This window comes from Chiroxiphia lanceolata, chromosome 13 (genome assembly GCF_009829145.1).
Source record: "Chiroxiphia lanceolata isolate bChiLan1 chromosome 13, bChiLan1.pri, whole genome shotgun sequence".
Classification (NCBI taxonomy): domain Eukaryota; kingdom Metazoa; phylum Chordata; class Aves; order Passeriformes; family Pipridae; genus Chiroxiphia; species Chiroxiphia lanceolata.
Window position 1 is genome coordinate 1634225 of NC_045649.1, and position 18843 is coordinate 1653067.

General features: G+C 51.6%; 2 protein-coding genes, 1 long non-coding RNA gene and 1 other non-coding gene across 4 annotated transcripts in view; 3 read left to right on the plus strand and 1 right to left on the minus strand.

Moving 5' to 3' along the window:
* Positions 1–25: 25 nt before the first annotated feature.
* On the minus strand, positions 26–15261 carry COG4 (component of oligomeric golgi complex 4). Its single transcript, XM_032701153.1, has 19 exons — positions 15111–15261; positions 14504–14586; positions 13697–13811; positions 12723–12897; positions 11919–12112; positions 11356–11461; positions 10122–10279; positions 9523–9581; positions 7964–8097; positions 7331–7449; positions 6793–6959; positions 5989–6154; positions 4475–4537; positions 3902–4018; positions 2270–2362; positions 1880–1963; positions 1450–1551; positions 953–1081; positions 26–715 (listed from the first exon to the last, which is right to left on the minus strand). Exons 1-19 carry the CDS (start codon positions 15255–15257, stop codon positions 581–583), a joined length of 2346 nt encoding a protein of 781 aa, XP_032557044.1. The 5' UTR covers positions 15258–15261; the 3' UTR covers positions 26–580.
* On the plus strand, positions 5330–13449 carry LOC116793354. The gene is made up of 4 exons (XR_004359461.1): positions 5330–6264; positions 6603–8889; positions 9545–9811; positions 10940–13449. It is a non-coding gene; the product is annotated as an uncharacterized LOC116793354 (long non-coding RNA).
* Positions 15262–15558: 297 nt separating the features above from the next.
* Positions 15559–18843, plus strand: part of SF3B3 (splicing factor 3b subunit 3) — a 29147-nt gene continuing 25862 nt past the window's right edge. The window contains exons 1-4 of the mRNA XM_032701166.1: positions 15559–15670; positions 16350–16461; positions 16900–17226; positions 18348–18520. Of these exons, the coding sequence (XP_032557057.1) occupies positions 16392–16461; positions 16900–17226; positions 18348–18520 (570 nt within the window). The 5' untranslated portion in view covers positions 15559–15670; positions 16350–16391. The remainder of the gene's footprint in view (positions 15671–16349; positions 16462–16899; positions 17227–18347; positions 18521–18843) is intronic.
* On the plus strand, positions 17547–17628 carry LOC116793655. Its single transcript, XR_004359552.1, has one exon. It is a non-coding gene; the product is annotated as a small nucleolar RNA SNORD111 (small nucleolar RNA).

An 18843-nucleotide genomic window follows, 5' to 3' on the forward strand; every position in this document is an offset into this window, starting at 1 on the left:
CCCAGGGATGCACACACCACGAGACTGCAGCTCAGCCAGGTGAGGTTTATTTACAGAGTAGCTGTACAGGGCACAGCGAGCCAGCAGGGACACAGCCCTGCTTCCCACAGAGGCTTTCTAGTGATTTTTCAAGTACCTTCCCTAGGAAATCACTCCTTTTCCCTTCAGCAGAACAGTCCGCACCACCACCAGGAGAGAACCAGGGCTCAGGATTTGACTCCAGTAGCTGGGGCACAGAGGGCACGTGACTGCAGCAGCTGCACGGGCAGAGCTCTGCAGACCCATCTTTGAGCCACAGCAGCCCCCAAGTGTCCTGCCCTGTGGCCTCCCACAGGGAGCAGAGCGCAGGGAGTCAGGAGCTGGCACTAGCCTGTGTTCTGAGAAAGATTCCTCTGCTGCCTTGTTTCTGCTCCCACAAAAGGGTGTCAGCTCTTCTTGCCAGGCCCGGGAAAGCCCTTTGCTCCAAGGAATGTGAGTGGAAGGGCAGACATCACCCCATCCCCATGCTGTGTAGCAGCCCCCAGGGCTGCAGCTTTCCTGCCGTTCCCTCGAGCGTGGTGCTGGCACAAGCACCGACCGACTACAGGCGCAGCCGCTTGATGTCCTCGCTGCGGAAGTCGATGCGCAGAGCCAGGACCTGCCGCACCTCGGCCGGCGTCAGGCGCCAGGTCAGCGGGCCCGAGTTCGGGCCCCAGTAATCCAGGATCTCTGTCACCTGAAAAAGAAGGAGACTCAGCACAGACCACCCGCACAGGTGAGTTCAAACTGGCTACAATCACGGGATTTCCTGCCACTAACCCCGTGGGTGAGCACCCATCAGGCACGGGGCAACTTCTCCAGCTTCCCCATGCCCTGGAGGTGTGATGACATCTGGATGAGCTCAGTAAAGCCACGTGGAGTCCAGCTGGGGCTCCCACAATCCCCCAGTAAAAGCAGACCAAGTGCAGCTCACCCTTTCCAGGTTGAGGATGGTGGCCATCTGGGAAAGACGGGCGAACTTGTCGCGGATAGTCCAGGTGGTGACTGTGGTGAGATAGGCTATGAGAGACCTCAGCTCCTTGTCGAACTGCAGACCACCGAGCTGCGGGCACGAGGGAGCTCTGTTACCTCTCCAAGCAGGCCCAGGGGTTGTGCCAAAGACACAGTTAAAAGTCATAGAGTAGCAGGGGGAGGTCTCTGAGCAGGAGGGTTCCAGTTAGACCATTTACTGCAGCTTAAAATGGCTTATGTTTAGACCCACCATTAAAGCCACCCCCCCTTATTGGTGCCAGCTTTTCTCAGGCCTATCACATAATACACTTTCTCCCTGTGGGTGGTAATAGAGGATGTCCCTGAGTTGGCCACTGGTGGTTGCAGAGCTTTTTTGAGGGTAATGTTTGCCTCTGACCTGCCCTTTACAAAGGGTTTGGAGTCAAACCAGATTACAGGGTAGAGGGGTGTTTTGCTTACCCTGCTAAAAGTGGATTTGAGCAGCACTTTCTCCAGTTCAATGGCTATGAGACTGGTTGTAAGACCAGTGAGGGTATCGTAAATCACTGGAGACAGTCCAGCCTGGAAGCAGAAACCTGTGTCATTCTTGTCAAGAAAATCTGAGCAGAGGTCCCCAAACCCCAAGCCTAGGAGAGCTTTCAAATAACGACCCATCGCTTGCAGGCTTGTCAAGTGGAGAGCACCACAGAAGTGATCCAGGTACATGTGGGCTGCAAGCAGGCTTTGAGAATTGCAGGAGAAGGGGGTGGCTGGATCCCTAAAAGCCCTGCAAGGTACTGGAGGACATCTCTGCCTGCCATTCCCCTGAGCAGGGGAGGAGCTGGGAGATGCCATGTGGAGGTCTGGCTAAAACCTGGCAGGCTGCCATCTCCCTCCCTTCCTCTCTCACCTTGAACTCTGTCATCTGCTGTTCCAGATTGACGATGAACTGCTGGACCCAGGGGTCGTTGGCCTCATAGTCGCTGAACTCCTCCTGACAGTGAAATGCAAAGGGTTGTTTATGTGGCCTGAAGTGAACTGCAGCCAACAGCCCAGAGGACAGGAAGGGTTGCTCCTCCTGGAGCAGCTCTGCACCCTTTCCGTTTTCTCAAGCTCCTCTCTAGCCAAACATCCCTTTCCAGGCTCAGCTGCAGAGCAAGATCTGGGTATTTTACTGTTGCTCTGTGCCAAGGAAACAGCAGGTAACTGAAGAGGATGAACGCATTGCTCTGACTGTGCTGCTGAGCAGAGGATGAAGAGTGCCCAGGTACAGCTGGAAGCAGAGAACACTGAGCCTTACCTCCTCGATGTTGTGGGAGACAGAGAGGAACAGGTTGATCCAGGGCTTCACCTGGGGCTTGATGGCTGTGCTGTTCAGCTCACTGAGACCTTCCTGAGGGGGACAGCAAGAGGAGAGGACAGTAAGGCACAAAACCTTTACAGCCAGGATGTGTTGATGCTTCCATCCTCACTGCAAGCTGAGGAAACCAGCCCACAGACTTGCACAGGAATCTGAACTCAGAAGTCCCAAATCCCACACTTTTCCAGTGCTGGCAGGCTCTAAGGACACCACAAGAGGAAGGATGTTGGCCCAGAAGCTGCTTTTCTGCTGACTTGCAGCCTGGTCTGAAGGGCTCTTGCTTCCCCCAGCCCATCCCGTGCGGCTACAGAGGTTTCCTGGCAGGAGTGAGGCACAAAGGAAAGGCCACAAACTCCAGCTTTTCCACTCAGCACCAGTCAGGTCAATGTGACTGCACTCAGCTGATGCCTCCCACCTCCAGTGCAGCTTAGCTCAGTAGGAGAAGCTAAAAGGAACTCACCCACAGTGAGTTCCCTGCATTAATCATAACCCCAGCAACACACCATCTCCCCTGAGCAGCGGGTTCTCAGCAAAGGCTGCTCTGTCCGTTGTGATGCTCAAGAGCTCTCAAAGGCCTCTCCTGTCAGACCCCTCCCTTTGGCTCAGTAAGCTCACCCAGCATGAAACTATGCAGGTACTGATACTGCCTGGCATTTGATGGGAGTTTTTCACTAAAACTGGCATTTCTGAGCAGGCCCTGCTGGCAATTGCCCTTTTCCGAGGCAAATTCAATGTGTGTGTGATTCATACAGTGCAGGAACTTGCTGCTCAGCCTCTTGATTGCTTTGCAGCCAGTTTTAACACTGCACTAGAGCTAGTCTGGAGAGTTTTACTCCCTACTGACGAGCTCTTTGGTTTTGATACAGACCACAGGCACCAAGAGGGTTTCCTGGCAATGCTGCTCTGAAGACATCTGGCTGCCCTGAACTGCAAAGCCAAATGAAAAATAGCCTGGCCTCTCTGTGAAGTACAAAGGCAAACCTGGCTGAAAATACTCTCTTTTTGCTTGGTTTCTTTCCACAGGAGGTACTAGGTCTTCCTGTGTCTCTCCCTGCCAGAGACCACTGTGAAATTTTAGGACAAGAGGCCCCAGGATGCCACAGGAGACTGGATTTAGCCAGACTCCATGCCGAGGAGTATTTCCATTTGGGAAAGGAGGAGAAACCTGAGAAAAGAGCAGCTCTTTTCTACCAACTGCCTGTCTTCAGCGTTACTTAGTGAGGCTGTGGACAACTTGACAATGTGCTGTGCCACGAGGGAGAATGGAGATGGAAATGCTATTAATACTTCTTCTCCTGAAAGTGCTGAACCATCTACAACAACGTGCTGAGAGAAGACAAATGGAGCAACATTCCTTCTGGCTCTGCAGCTGCTTCCAGTGCTTTTCTGCAGTTGCCAGCTGGTGCAGCTGTGCAAACGGGCTGGGGCTGCTCCCATGCCTCAAAGCTGACTGCACCCCTACCCAGCACTCCTGGGGTCAGGTCCTGGGCTGACCTGACTCCTGCTTGAGTTCTCCCTGAAGACACCAGCAGCCAGTGTTGGGGGCCAGAAGCAACTCCTCCAGGCACTCACCTGCAGCAGGTCACGGAATTTGTTGGAGACAGCAGCCATGTCCGACAGGCAGCTCTCAATCTTGGCCTGTGCCTGCTCGCCCCCGAAGCCTTGGCTGAGCAGTTTGCTGCAATCACTCTGCAGGGAAGAGATCCGTGAGCAAGATGCAAATTAATAACCTGGGCAGTTTCTATCCCCTCGTGTTGCTGAGCTCTGGCTGCCCACCAGCCCGTGGGCTAGGACAGCTCCTGCCCCTGCAGAGGCACAGGCAGCTGGCTCCAGCTGGGGAGAGAGAGGGAGAGCAAGAAAGGAGGCCAGGGGCTGTCTAGCCCAGCACCAGAGAACCACAGCCTCTCCATGACGTGCATTTTATTCCTGCACCAGGTTGGTCAGGCTGGAGGAAATGGTATTTCCGGCTGCTGCCATCAGCTGGAAGTTGCTCTGCCAGCTCAGTATTGCTTTCCTAAGGCTGGAGGGCAAAGACCTCAGGAATTTGGGCATATTTCAAAGTCCAGATGCTTTACCTGACCCCTGCCAAGGGAGGATATTACAAATTTGATTTAGGAAAAAAACAGTGAAGAACACAGATCGCACCTCCAACGTCTTCTTTAGGGTCATGATGTTTTCACTGCAGACTTCCACGTTGTTTAAGGTCACCTGGGGAAAAAATCAAAACAAACCCAAGTAGAATCCATTGGAATTTCTCAGCACCTCAGCCTCAAATCCATATGTTTACTCCATGCCCTGCCAACAGTACAGGCTGAAATGTAAATATTTAAGGGACAGAGTTGCTACTGTGAGATCCAAGCATTGCAGGTTCACCGAGCTGCATGAAGCCAAGCTACAGAACCTGCAGCTAGCACAGAGTTTGAGACAGTTTATGCCTTTTTCTCATCATTCTGTCCAGGTGCTGCAGCAGTGAAGCCTGACTTGTGGGTGACTGGTGGAAGCCATGGTGTACCCCCAGCTTAATGTGTCATGAAGAACAGAGCAGGAGTGGCTGAGGGCAATGGTTTATACACTGTGTCTGGAGCAGGAGGGGAGGCAGGAAAGCACAGGTAACTATGCAGGAATCAGCAGCCCTCCTGCCAGGTAAGGGTCTGTTCTCCCCTGAACAGACTGTTCTCTACCTGCTGAAGCTGAACTAAACGCCAGTATAAGGCTGGGCTTTGTGCAGACAGGGAAATGAGGCAAGGTGACAGATGAATGAGGAAATTCAGTGAGAGAACTGACATTCTGAGCCCTTTGCTTCAAGAAATGCAGACATCTGTAACCAAGAATTCAATGAAATGGAAGAGTTCAGTCCCTCCTCCTCCCTTTGTTGCCTTCTCTCCTTGTACACTGAAAGTTCAAAGGAATCTCTTCAGTGCTGGCTGTTTACAGCAACTTACAGAGAGGGAGATGAGTCAGGGTGAGACAGCCCCTCTCCAGTGCTCTCAGAACAGAGATGTTCTCCCAGTGCGGTCTTTTCCACAAGGCAAGGTCTATACAGCATCCCACCATGGGGAAGGATGTGTTATGCTGCAGAAGACAGGAGTGATGGCCCTTCAGATGCTCTCTGAGGGGTCTCTAATGCTCCCTGCCACATTCTGGTCTGCTCAAGCACACAGGGAGCTGCAGTACTGCTGTTTGAAGGCAACAGGAGGATCTTTCAGGCCCAGCAAAGCAAATAACCCTGCTCTAATGGAAACTCTCCAACCTGCTAAGTGAAAGTGCAGGAGCCCTGAGCTTGGGCCAGGAAACTTTTTTATCTGGAGGAAAGTGTGGATGAGATGCTCCCCCCCCACCTCTGTGCAGAGCCTGTGAAGAACAGGATTGATGGACACCTCTAAAGAGCTCTGACTCCTCCCCAGCCCAGAAGGAACCATCACTGCAGCAGCCCAAGAGACACTCATGGGATCACACTTGTGACTTGGTGTGGAAGCCCTACAAACATGAGGTGAGGCAGAAGCATCTACCAACATCCAAAGTCAGGCCACCCACCATACCTGAACAGGTTTTCGGATTCTCTGGACACCACAGTCACACCAATGCTGTTCCCAAGAGCTCCCCATTGCCTTCTCCCCCCCCACCAACTCATTCTACACCAGAACAGCCACCAAACCCACCAGAAAGGACTGCTTGGCCTCGTCGGTGCTTTCAATGCCTTTGGTGTCGAACTTTCCCTGCTGCAGGCTGCTGTGCATGATGTTCACAGCACTGGTCACCCCTCTCTGGAAGTCCTGGAAGGTCGTGGCTGGAAAGCCCTGCTTCAGTTTGTTGTACAGAACCTCCCTATGGGCAAGCAGAACACACCAGGGCTTAGAGCAAATAACTGCAGGTGACAACAGAACTGTGCTCTGTGACAGGGGCCGGTGTTCTGTCTGAGCTGGGACCTGGACAAGGTAAGTGGAACTTCACAGGGACAAAAGAGGGCTGGCAAATATCTCCTGTCAGCATCTAAATGCTGAAAGAAAAACGTAACCACCCAGATTCTGAGCTTTCCCAAATATCCTGCCTGCAGATTCTCGCTGTCTTCAGTCAGTTCCCCACTCCCATGCTGGGATGAAAAACAGCAGGACAATTTCTGCAGGCTCACTCAAAGTTTGAGTCACTAAGGAACCCAGAGAACAACTAGGGGTGGTCATGTACCATCAAGCAGAGTAGCACCCTAGTGCTATGTGGTGACTTGGTCTCCTAGGGATTTTGGGCCATGAGATTCCTTTTCCTGTTTGTCCTACAGGTGATCACCACTACTGTGAGAAAAGATGCCCAGCTCCAGCTTCCCACAGCCCACCAGCCACTGCTTCCTGCAAGCGTGACAAATCAGAGGTTCAAAGGTGAAGAACACGAGGAAGACCACCTGACAGCAAACACTGTTTGAAGAATGTGAGGTGCAGGCACTTACAACAAACCTGGTGTACTGGCATTACCTGAAGTCAGACTCCAGCTCAGTGGTGGAGTGGTTGATCATGGCACAGAGACAGTCTATGCTGGAGCTGGACAGAGCACGCCCAATGCACTTCTTCACTATATAAAACACGTCATCCACCATGCTGGAGGTGAGCTGGCCCTTCTCGTAGCTGTCCATGGCAACAGCCTGCAAAGAAAGCTGTCTCAGAGCCCTGAGCCCAGTGAGTGATGGTGCCCTCTCAGAGCAGTGCTGTGAGACCAAACCTGGTCTGCCCCCTTCACCCTGAGTGGAACTGTACCCTGTGTGGGCTGGCACTCAGCCTAGTCTTCAGGAGCCCACAGCCCTGGAAGATCTGTCTCAGGAAGATACCCACGGGTATGTCTGGAGTCGAAGTTCAGAACCAACCACTTGCTTTTCAAGGCCAAGGGAAACAAAAGGCCTTCCCAGCAACTGCAGACCTGCCATGTACTCGTATCCCTCCCGTGGGATGCTCAGCAGAGGACTGGGGAGCACATGCAGAGAACCATCTGAGTTTCTCAGCACAGTCAGAGCCTTACCTTGTTGACAGTCTCCCTCATGAAGTATTCCTCCATGGTGATGTAGTAGCCAATGAGCTCTTGCATGGTGCAGCTCAGCAGACAGTTGTTGAGGAGCTTGTCCAGATATTTTTGATGCTCTACAGAGGAGAGAACTATCAGCAGGGACCAAATGGCAGAAAACAGTTCCACCAAGTCCCCTTGCTACCTCTTTGAGGGGCACCCAAGGGACACACACCTGCCAAGCCCAACCTGGAAGAAATCACAGGCCTCAGCTGTGGAGCTGAAATTGCTGAGCTGAATTTTGCAGGTGACAAAAGTAATTTCCGGAGCTCCAGAGAGTACCAAAACCCCGAGCCTGTTTCCCCTGTGGCCTCCATCTTTAGGATTTGTGCCTGCAGTGACCAAATGTCCCTCCCTCTCTTGTTTGTTATACTCTACAGTCATTCCTAATGCTGGTTTCTCTGCTAGATGGAACAACCAGTGCTGAAAACAGGTTTGGGGAGGTCAAGCTACACAGTCCTCTTCCACAGCGTGCTCCCAAAGCATCTTTGCAGATCCTGTGTCACTCTGCTCTGCCACTGCCTCAGAGATATCTCCATTTCTGGCTCTGATGAACAGAGAGCCTGCAAGTCCTGGTATTCAAGGTGTTACCTTGCTTCACCTCCTCTGAGGCCGTGGCATCTCCCACCTCAAAATCAGCTACTATTCGTCTCTTGATGAACCTCAAGTAGAGCTCGCTGCGGGCGTTCATCAGGGTGACTTCTGTTAAAATGGGGTCAAGCTCCCTGGAAGGAACAGAGCAAGAACCGAGGTAGCAACACTACAAAAGGAGAGGCACTAATTTAATTCAGTCAGGTAGTGTGTTTTCTGTTCTCTTGCTGCGAGACCAATACTGCCCCTTTCCATCTGTGCTTTCGAGTGGCAGAGCTCAGCAGAATAATTGTGCAAAGAACGCACACACAATCAAAATGTCCCCCAAAAAATCATTTCCAAGGGGGGATCTCTACAATACTGCTTTCTTCTTTGCTCCAAGAGTTAGCAACACTCCCCCTCTTTTTTCCTCACAGCTGTGAGGACACCCACATTAAAATCACAGCGGTAAGGACTGCAAGACTCTAAGCAACCTGCTACAACTTCAAAATGAGCTCTGCTTTGAATGGGAGGTTGGACTAGAGACCTTCCTCAGTCCTTTCCTACCTCAGTTTTGCTATAATTCTGTGAGCCCCAAGTGGCCAGTGCTAGAAATGCTTGGTCCCTGCCATCTCCTCATGTGTGCTTTTGTGCACAGATCCATGTGTTTCTCTGAAAATGATGAAGAATCTGTTTAAGCTCAACAGCTCAGGAAATGTGAGACCAAAAAAGCACGTGACAATGTGCAGAATGCTGTGGTCACATCAGACATGACCATGAAATAAAAGAAAGACTGTCACATCAGCAGCTTTTTCATCAGTGTGCACAAAAGAATTTTACAAATCCTGCTCAAAGCCTCACAACCCAACTGTGGGACAAGGAAACATTATTTTAGAGATGAAAAAGCAAAAGGTCAGAAAACCTGGGATGGTTACTCAGAGCAAACAGTAAGTACATCTTTATATTACCGCTGAAACAATTAGTTATGCAGGCTCACAGACAGATCTTGCTTGAGGAACCTAAGTCTTCTTTCAAGGCATGTTTATAAGTCAGGCAGTGCCAGAAGGGCTGGATGCACTTTCAAATGGCCTTCCTTAAGGGTTATGTAAATATTTAAGATAAGAAAAGTAGGGAAATTGAAAGCACTGTGGTTCATCAGCAAGAAACCCGTGTTTCAGAGCTGCTGCAGCAGCAGTACAGGTTAAATAAGACCCAGATTTATTCCTGATTCTGTCACAAATTATCTGCCCAGGGAGCTGCTCCATTTTGTGGGTTTCAGGGACTGTACTGTGGCCATCAAAGAGCAGTGGGCACAGGCAACTAAAGTCTCAGTCCTTCATGTGCAGTGATACTGCCAGCCCTCCAGCAGTGCTGAGGCTTAAAAGTAATGACTAAGCAAAATAAAGCCCCAAGACAGAAGCTGCCTTTATGAAAGGGCAGAGAAGGGCACCTAACAATTGGATTTTATGTGTTAGTAGCCACAAAACCTCTGAAAGACCGGGAGTTATCTAAATGCTAAGTAGTGTTAATAACAGCTCAAGAGTGAAAGGTTAGAGCGCATAAAGACTTCTTCTTTGTACCTTGGTTCAATCTTCTCTGCAGAACTACTTCTCATCATGCTATTCTGGACTTGCTGGAACTGCAATCACAAAAAAAAAGGGAGAGTCATCAGTCTTTGCTGATGACTTGGAGTTACCAGCTGCTTTTCGTGCTGTAGCCCAAGGAAGTGCTTACTCACTGGGGGTGATAGGAATGCTTTGCAGGAAGCACTGCCAGAGAAGGGAACTGCATCAGTTCACCTCCTCCTCCAAGGAAGAGCTCGTCCTGCCAGGGAGGACAGTGGGAGGGGACTCCAGCAGAGGCACCAAGGTATGTGGCCATGAGGCAGCTACAGCAGCCCTGCATCTAAGCAGGAACAAGACAGTGGGGAAGGTGTGCTGAAAGCACCCTTCAGACCTGCACAGCAAAGAATCCTGTGCCCAGGGTGCATTTACCACACTCCCAATGAGTCCTTCTCTGCAGCAGAAGGAACAGCTACAGGCTGAACCCCTTTAGCCATCATCGTAAATATGGAGTAAAGCAAGGTTTCTTTTAATACACAAGGTCAAACTTTGCTGCCTCTGTGACAGTGGGAGCCCCACGGAGCTGGAGAGAGGCTGCAGTGTCACGCTGCTCTTACCTGCCTGTGATAGTCCCTCTCCTTTATGAACTTGTCCACCACCTTCTCCACTTGCCGGTCACACTCCACTTGCAGGTGCTTGATGAGGGTGTAGAGCCTCCCTGGCCCATAGTAGGTCTCCACGATGGGCTGATGGGTCTCCACAATGCGAGCAATTCCTGTGGGGAGAGGGGAAGCAAAAGAGACTCTACCAGGAGTTCCCAGAGCACAGCAGAGCTACACAGGTCCACAGACCGGACCATCCTCTTCACTGTTTACTGTAATCACTGCAGTGCAAGTCTCCTGGAGTAGAAGCCAATTCTCTCTCCCCAAAGAGAGCTCCTGCTATGCCATGTGTGCCAGCCGCCCTCCCAGCAAACAAGGTATGAAGCTTTCCCAGGAGAAAGCCACACAAGCTAAACCTGACAGGGGGCACGACTGCCACCCAAACACAGTGTGAGCTCTCAGCACCCACCAAGTTACAGGAGAGCAGTGCTGGGAAAGATCAGCCTAGGGATGGCTCTTGGGCACACAGAGAGCAAGCATTAGTAAAGGCAAGAACTCCGTGGAGGAAAAGCTCATCTCCAAGGAGGTCTCTACAATATTGCCTTCTTCTCACAAACTCTCTACTCCAAGACTTAGCAACACTCCCCCTCTTTTAATGCTACTGCCAAGAAAGCTCTAAGGGTGCCAGGCTAGGAGAGTGACTTGGCAGTGGTGCAGCCTGGAATTAGAGCAGACTTCATAGAGAAGATGGTTAATCGTCACAGAATCTCAATTACTGTCTTTGGCTACATTCCCACAGAGCATTCATATTCCCATCTCTCCCTGTTTTCAAGCTCCCATGCTGCTTCTTGAAGAGCCAGGCTTGGAGGCACCAACAGCTGCTCAGCCTTAAGGGATCTGATTTGTTTGTCTGGAGAGCTGGAAGTCTGAAGAAACCTCCAGGGAATACTCATATGTTTTGAGGATGCAGAGAACAGGAAGAGTCTGATTCCTGGAGGAACTCAACAAATCCTTTGCAAATCCACTTTGTGCCTGCATAAGCTGTAGGTAGGAAAACTTGCTTATTGTGATGCCCTCTTCTGGCTGGAATAAATTCTGCTGGTGGTGTCCCTGTCCCTCAAGTGTGACACGTCTGCAGCTCAATGGAGAATGAGGCATTTTGTGAGCCAAATTTAAAAACATTTACATTCATGGACAATCTCATCAGGGACTATTTTTAATCCATCAGGAAAGAGGGAAGGAAGATTACCTTCGAAGAGGAGTGTCAGGGTGTCTGCAAAGATGACAGCAGCTCGACGGTCACTCATGTCTGTCCCCATCACCAGCTGCAGGTTCTCTTCTGCTTTGTTGGCCACCTGCACGACAACAGGACCAGTCAGCTGAACACCCAAAGGTATTCTTCATCCCACAGGGTGGTCCCCTGTCCTTGCCCTATAGAGTTTTCACTGGCCTTCCCATTGCAAGAGCTATTGCTGTTGTTCTTCCTTCGAACACGGATCCTTTCCTCTTTTGTGGAAAACTCAAGGATCGAGGAAAGACAGAAACTTGTTCTTCTCTTTCCAGGCTCATTGTATGAGCTTTAAGCAAGACACAGAAGGGGAAGCCGGACAGCCCCCAGGATCTGTACTCAGACACCAGAAAGCCCATCCCAGGACACAAAATGCAGGGAGAGAGATGAACTGAGGCCAGTGCTGGTTTCTAAGATTAACAAGCCCCAGCCAAAACCTCTTTCCACAACATCCATTGACAGACTGAGTTTTGCTTTCCCCTGGATGACCAGACAGGCCACAGTAGTTTCACAGACCCTGTTACCTGCTTGCAGAGGTACTCGGAGAACTTGCTCAGCCCCTCTTCGTGTAAGCCCAGCAGGGGAAAGATCTTGAAGAACCGTTCCACCTGGGGCAGGTCTCCCTGCTTCATGGCTGTGTCGAATTTCTCTGTGACAATTGTCTTCAGGCGCTGCTCTGCCTCCTGCAGGAGCTTCAGGTTGGCATCAATTATGCCTCCTGGACAAGAGGACAGAAAAGGAAGGGAAAAGCGACAGCACAATGTCAGTGCTGTATCAAGGGCTACTTTTCTCCCTGAGAGAGAGACCAACACTGTGCAGCCCTAGGCTGAGAAGGCAGAAGACACACTGGAATTTCTCTATAGGCAAAGAAAGACAGGTAGGTGTGTGATGTACACACAGCTAATGTTGTGGTTTTCCATGGAAGATGAGAACACATCCACCAGGACGTTTCTTCTAAGGATCTGGCAAATTACTCCTTGATTTCCAGTTGCTCTGCTTGGTAGCCCATCGTAACACTGCAACAGTTCTCCCTGACAGGGCCTTCTCCCTCACTTCTTTTGACATGAACATTTTGTCCTTTGCTTAGTTAGCACCTGAAATACTATTAAAGCTGTGTGCCAGGAACTCCTCTTTCAATTAATGTTAATTCCAACTTAATAACACTTCACCTCAATATCAGTCTATAACATACAAAGAACTTTGGCCAGAACTAGATCTTCTGCTTTGTCTATTGGGCTGAGGCTATCTGCCACGGGAAATGATGCAGTCTCTAGTTATGTGCTACTGGAAGGGTGACTTATCAGCTTCTCCTCATGAGCAGAGCTCACCTTCCTTGCCCTGACAACTGAGCTCAATCACTGACTTGTCCAGAGATAGATAGCGATGGATATGAGCTGCTGCTTGTTCATAGTCTTCATTCCTCAGGGCTGTTTGAACTCCATCCATGCAGAACTTCAGGTCAAGGATGTCGTCAGCTCTCTGAATGGCCTGATAGAGGCGGTTCTGCAAGAAAGGCACCCAGTAAAGCTTCCTGCTGCAGAATGGACCAGGGAGAGGGAAGTGTGAGGAGAAGACAGTGTGGGGGGAAAAAAGGAAGAGACTGAAGCAATACTTCTCTACACAATAAACAACTACGTAAGCAGAAACCCCACACTACTTAAAAAGTCATAAAACCAACGGCTCTGCAAGAGGAACAGCATTTGTCAAAACTGAGGCTGAGCTCAGCTCCACTATAACAAACAGGCAGAGACCAGAGAGACAACCACAAGTTGTCTGATTTGATTTGTGCAGCAGTGCTGAGCGCTGGGATCGACACCTCTCAGCCTGCCTCTGGACAAGGAAGAGAACAGCCCAGATTCTGACCAGGTTGGGTGACAATGATCACCTCCACCGTCCTCAGTGCTTGACAAGGGTGTCAGTGAAGGCTGACCTCACCTTATCCAGGATATTGTACCAGGATCTGCATGGACAGAAGTGGATGCTGGGGCAGCATCCCTGGAAGTGTTCCAGGCCAGGTTGGATGGGGCTCTGAGCAACCTGGTCTAGTGAAAGGTGTCACTGCCCATGGCAGGGGTGGTTGGAACACGATGGGCTTTAAGGTCCCTTCCAACTCAAACCATTCTGGGATTCTATGATATTTACTCTTATACTGTAAAATATCCAGGAGCCCGGAAAGATCCTGCTAAAATAAAGAACAAAGCAGTTTCCTGCCCAGGAGAGAAAGGAGCACATCTCTGTTGTGCTGTGAGCACACAGAACATTGTTTGGTGGTGCCCAGTCCCAAACCCCCTCGCCCAGTTACCTTGGCAAGGTCGAGCTGTCGGACTTTGCTGCTGACATTCTCAGCCAGGTTACAGGTGAAGGTGATCATTCCTGCCAACTGCTGGGCATCCCCCTCGATCAGCTGCAGATTAGGGCTGGGAACACAAGGGAACTGAACATGAGGTGCAGGCACTGAGCAGTTGGATGGTGTGTGACAGCAGGACAGTTATTCCTGCAGACACCACTGCTCCTGGCACAACACTCCCTCCCATTCCACGCCTTTCCCCCAGGGGCAAAGCAGCAGAATGGGACAGACTGATTGCTCTGGAAGGGGCTGCACAGACTGACTGTGTCTTGCTACCAGACAGGGCATGGATGAGCCACTGGGGTTTTATGCCACTCTCCACTTCTGAAGGGAAAGATGAAGGCTGTAAAATTGTGCTCTGAGCTTCTACCAGGCACGAGGCCACTGCGGATGACTTTCCACATGGATGACTTCCCAGACTGCCTGCACAAGCTCACCATGAAGAGGCAGTAATACTTCATCACCTGACACAAGACATCTGATCCAAACATTGATGCTGAAAGCTGGCAACCTCTGGGGTGAGACCTTCAAACCCCACCCAGCCTACACAAAAACGGGTCAGTTTGTGTGAGAGCACAGCAGTGCCCTCCGTCAGTGCTGCCGAGAAGACTGGGGCCCTGGGGATGAGGATTCAACTGCTGTTCCCTGCCACAAACTGATTTAAAGACTGATGTTTCGTGAGAATGTTCCTCTACAATGCTGAAAGGAACGTTCAGGTCGTACAGTGAGGAGAAGGAAGGGGAGAGAGTGGGGAGCACTAACCCCATGCGCTGAAGAGCAATCATCTTGTTCCCTATAGTGCTTTGCTGCTCCAGAAGGGCATCCAGCTCTTCCTGCACAACTTTCTGGAAAAAAAAAAGGAGAAAGAAATCCTTGTGTGACTTCTGCTCTGCCCAGGCCAGCAATTTATCACAGACCCTATGTCCAAGTCAAGGACAGGGACCTAGAAAGGCATTAGTGCTTCCCAGAACTCATGTGACAAATAAATCCTTTCTGATTTCTCATTTTAATACCGTAAATCTTTATATTTTTTTCCACTTAAAATTTCGGTTATGGGAACCTCATCACACAATTTTTAAGCCAGATAACCGACAATCTCCTCCCCTGGTCGAGTTTTCAATGAACGAGGCCCCGGAATCTCCAGGCTACTCGCGATCCAGGGACACCAGACCCGCGGAGGCGACGCCGTCCGCCCACCGGGCCCCGGGGACGGCCGAGTGCGTATTAAACACCTCTGGAAAGGATCCAGACAACTAAGGGAGCCGTGACAGCAAGGCACTCGCTCTCCCTGTCACCGCGGCGGCGGGACGGAGCAGGCTGCAGCAGCGAACACCTCCGCGGCGCCCCCGCCGATTGCCGCCTCACACACCTCCTCCTCACACAGCCGGCTGTAGGCGGCCTCCAGGTCCGCCAGCTCGGTCAGCGACTGGATGCGTTCCATGGAGAGCGCGGAGGCGGCGGGGCCGCCGCTCTCCCCCCGCGGCGCCTTCGCGCCCGGCGCCGTGGCCGCCGCCATCTTGGGACTCAGTGACACGGCCAGCACTGCAGCCAGGCCTGTCGGGGCTGACCTCAGCGGTGCCTGAGCGCTGGCAGCCGCACGGCTCCGCCCGGCAGCGCTGGGGGTGACGCTTTCTGGTGTTTGTTCTGCGCCTCAAGGCGGCTGAGGTTTGGGGGGTTTTTTGGCGGGGGGTGGGGGATGTTGGTACGGGGATCGGCTGCCATCGCACCGCAAATCATTCAGGCGCTCCTACGGGCAGCCTCCCCCCCTCCACGGACGGGATGCGGCGCTTGCGCGCCGGGAGCGCAGAAAGCCCCTCGGGGAAGGCGCGGGAGGGCAGCGCGCAGGCGCGGCGCTGATGGCGGAGGCGGCCCGGCGCGCGCCCGCCTAGGCCGGAGCAGCATCCGCCGCCATCCGCCGCCGCACGCACGGTGAGCGCCGCCTCGGCAGCCCGCCCGCCGCCCCACGGCCGCCAGACGCGGGATGGGCCGCGGGTTTGACGCGGGGAGCGCCGCGGGTCCCCCGGGGCCTGGGCCGGAGGATGGCGGGGGGGAGGCCAGGCCGGGCCGGGCACTGACCAGGGGCCGGTCCCGGGGGATGAGCGGCCGCGGAGAGCGGGGCCGTGCTGGTTCCACGCCCTCCCGGGGCCGCGGGGAGGTTCAGGCCGCCTGCGGCGGCCCTTTGATGCTGGGGTTGCCGGGGGCTCCTTCCCGCCTTCGTCCCGTCGGGAGGGGTCGGCCCCGAGCGGCTGCGGGGAATGGACTCGTGTTCAGTGAAACGGGGAGGTGCGGCGGTGTCACGGAGGTGTGACGGCGCGGGGCCGCCTCGCAGGGATTCCCTAATTGTGTGCAGTTTCAGAGCAGCTAAAGCCGCGAGTAATTAGCGGTAATTACTGGGAGTCCTGATCAGTCGCGCGTCAATAAGGAGCTCATCTGCCGCTTGGCAGCCTAGGCACTCTGGGAGAGCCTTTTGTCTCGTAGCACTAATAAACACCAAATAACTGTGGCAGTCGTGCTCCTGATGTAAAGCTCTACGAGGGCAGCGGTTCTCTCTGTGCTGTGTGAAAACCTTTGATTTAGCAGAGGTCATGTTTTGTCCTCCCTGTTGCAGGCTCAGTGAAGCTGCAGTAGCTGAAGCAAACCCGTTGCCAACATGTTTCTGTACAACCTGACACTGCAGCGTGCCACTGGCATCAGCTTTGCCATCCATGGCAATTTCTCAGGTAATTTTCTCTTCCCTTCATGCCTTTTGGCCTAAGCTCTTTTGGGTAGTACAGGGGTTTTGTTCGGTTTGGTGCTGAAGCTGGACTGCTTCAGTACAGTTTGGGTTTTTTGATGCTAAGTTATTGTTTGCTCTCGAGTGTTACTTGAGCTGTGGTAACTTGTGGAAAGATCAAGAGAAGTTTGGCTTGATTATCGATGAGTTTGATTTATCTGTGGATTTAACGTAGTATTTTGTCCAATTTTCTGGTCTGTTAAAAGATGTTCAAACAGTGGTGGTACCTGATGCAGTGAACAAGTTGTTTTGAGTTCTTCCATCATAATCCTAAAACTGGCATTTGGTAGCCATGAAGTTTTCCCTTTTCCCATGAAATGCTTCCTGAAGCTGCGTGTTCTGCTCTCTCGTTGCTGACTCGTCCTCGTGTTTTTGGGTCCTTCAGGAACCAAACAACAAGAAATCGTCGTTTCCCGGGGCAAGATCCTGGAGTTGCTCCGCCCCGACCCCAACACGGGGAAGGTTCACACCCTGCTGACCGTGGAGGTGTTCGGGGTCATCCGGTCCCTCATGGCCTTCAGGCTGACGGGTGGCACCAAGGACTACATCGTGGTGGGCAGCGACTCGGGGCGCATCGTCATCCTGGAGTACCAGCCCTCCAAGAACGTGTTTGAGAAGATCCACCAGGAGACCTTTGGCAAGAGTGGATGTCGCAGGATCGTTCCAGGCCAGTACTTGGCTGTGGACCCGAAGGGCCGCGCTGTCATGATCAGTAAGTCGCTCTGTCAGCTTGTGTTCCCCCTGTTTTTTCTTTCCTCTTGTCTTGTTGATATTTATTTCGGAGTAAGTGTCTGCCAGGTGTAATTGGAAGTGTTTCTCAGGCAGTTTGTTGGGCTGTGAGATGTGTCAAGGAGAGTGCAGGCATGCTCAGTAGCTCCTCAGTGCTGATGGAGCTGCACAAGTGAATTCTGACATTGGGCCAAAACAAGTTGGAAAGAGTCCGGCATGGTTGGCCCTGCACAGAGCCCTGAAGTGTGGGAGAGAAGATGGGACTGCAGGCATTGGTGCTGCAGCATGGTCAGTCAGCTCCCATGGCCTGAAATGATGTTCTGAGTTCATGTCTCTTCTCTGAGCTGTATCCTGAGGACAGCCAGGTGCATTTCTGATCAGGCTTCATGGGTAGAAGGACAGTTGGGGAAAGTTGTTTTATTTTTTTGGTAAGATGTAGCACAAGGTGTTTTAGGGACTTGGCAGGGAACTTTCTCAGTTTGCTGATGGCAGCTGTGTGCAGCTCTGGTTACTTGCACGCTGAGATGGAATGGTGCTAGTTTACCAATGCCTCTTTACATTGCTAATAGCAATAAATAACAGTTTGCTTTCTAACAAGGCTGATTGTCCTGCATGAGAAGGTAGCACAGTAACAGTTGTGCCATTCATGTAGATATTTGAGTGGTGTTTATGTTAGGGGTGCTGTGTGCCAGGAAAGAATGCATTTTCTTAGTTAAAGTTTCTGAGGAAAAGTTGTCTTGCCAAATGGCTTTAAACAGTGGAACATCTGGCTGCTTCTTTCCGTTTGTTTTTGCTTCCCTGCAGTCTGTGTGTGCTGAAGGAGCGAGTAGATCTGCCCATAACCGTTACAGATGGAATATTGGGCTGGGGGAATGTAGCTCAAAGGGTCAGTCCTTGGCTTTAAAGGGCTGGAGTTGTCATTTATGTTTGCAGCCTGGACGATGTAAAAGGAGACATTGGAAGTTGTTTGGTGGCACAGAGATAAACACCGGTGGTCAACTTCAGCTGAATTGATGCTGCCATTCTGCTGCCAAGTTACATCTTGGTATGGTCAGATTTGATGGTCAGGTGATGGCCTTCAGGTGCTGTTGTCCTCCCTTGCAGGTGCCATTGAGAAGCAGAAGCTGGTGTACATCTTGAACAGAGATGCTGCTGCTCGTCTCACCATTTCCTCCCCACTGGAAGCCCACAAGGCCAATACCTTGGTCTACCACGTGGTGGGAGTTGATGTGGGTTTTGAAAACCCCATGTTTGCATGTCTGGAGATGGATTATGAGGTGAGAAGAATTTGATCTCTCTTTGCTGTCTTTTGAGCTTTGTTGTTCCCTGTTCTGTTCTTCATCTATCTGTGGGGAACAATGGCTGCTTTTGCTGTCTGAGGCAGTTTTTATTTGTCGCAAGCTTACTGGCTTTTTGTTTTGCCTTCAGTCAGAATGGCCAAGACTTTTGTGTCTTGATAATTCTTACCATTTTTGCTATTCAACTGCAGATGTGCCTGTTTTCTTTTTCTGAACTTTTCCTGTGCATCTTCCACCAAGTCTTCTTTTGGCCTTTGTTCTGTTGTTACTCAAAACTGTTTACCCACGCATCAGCTTTGCTC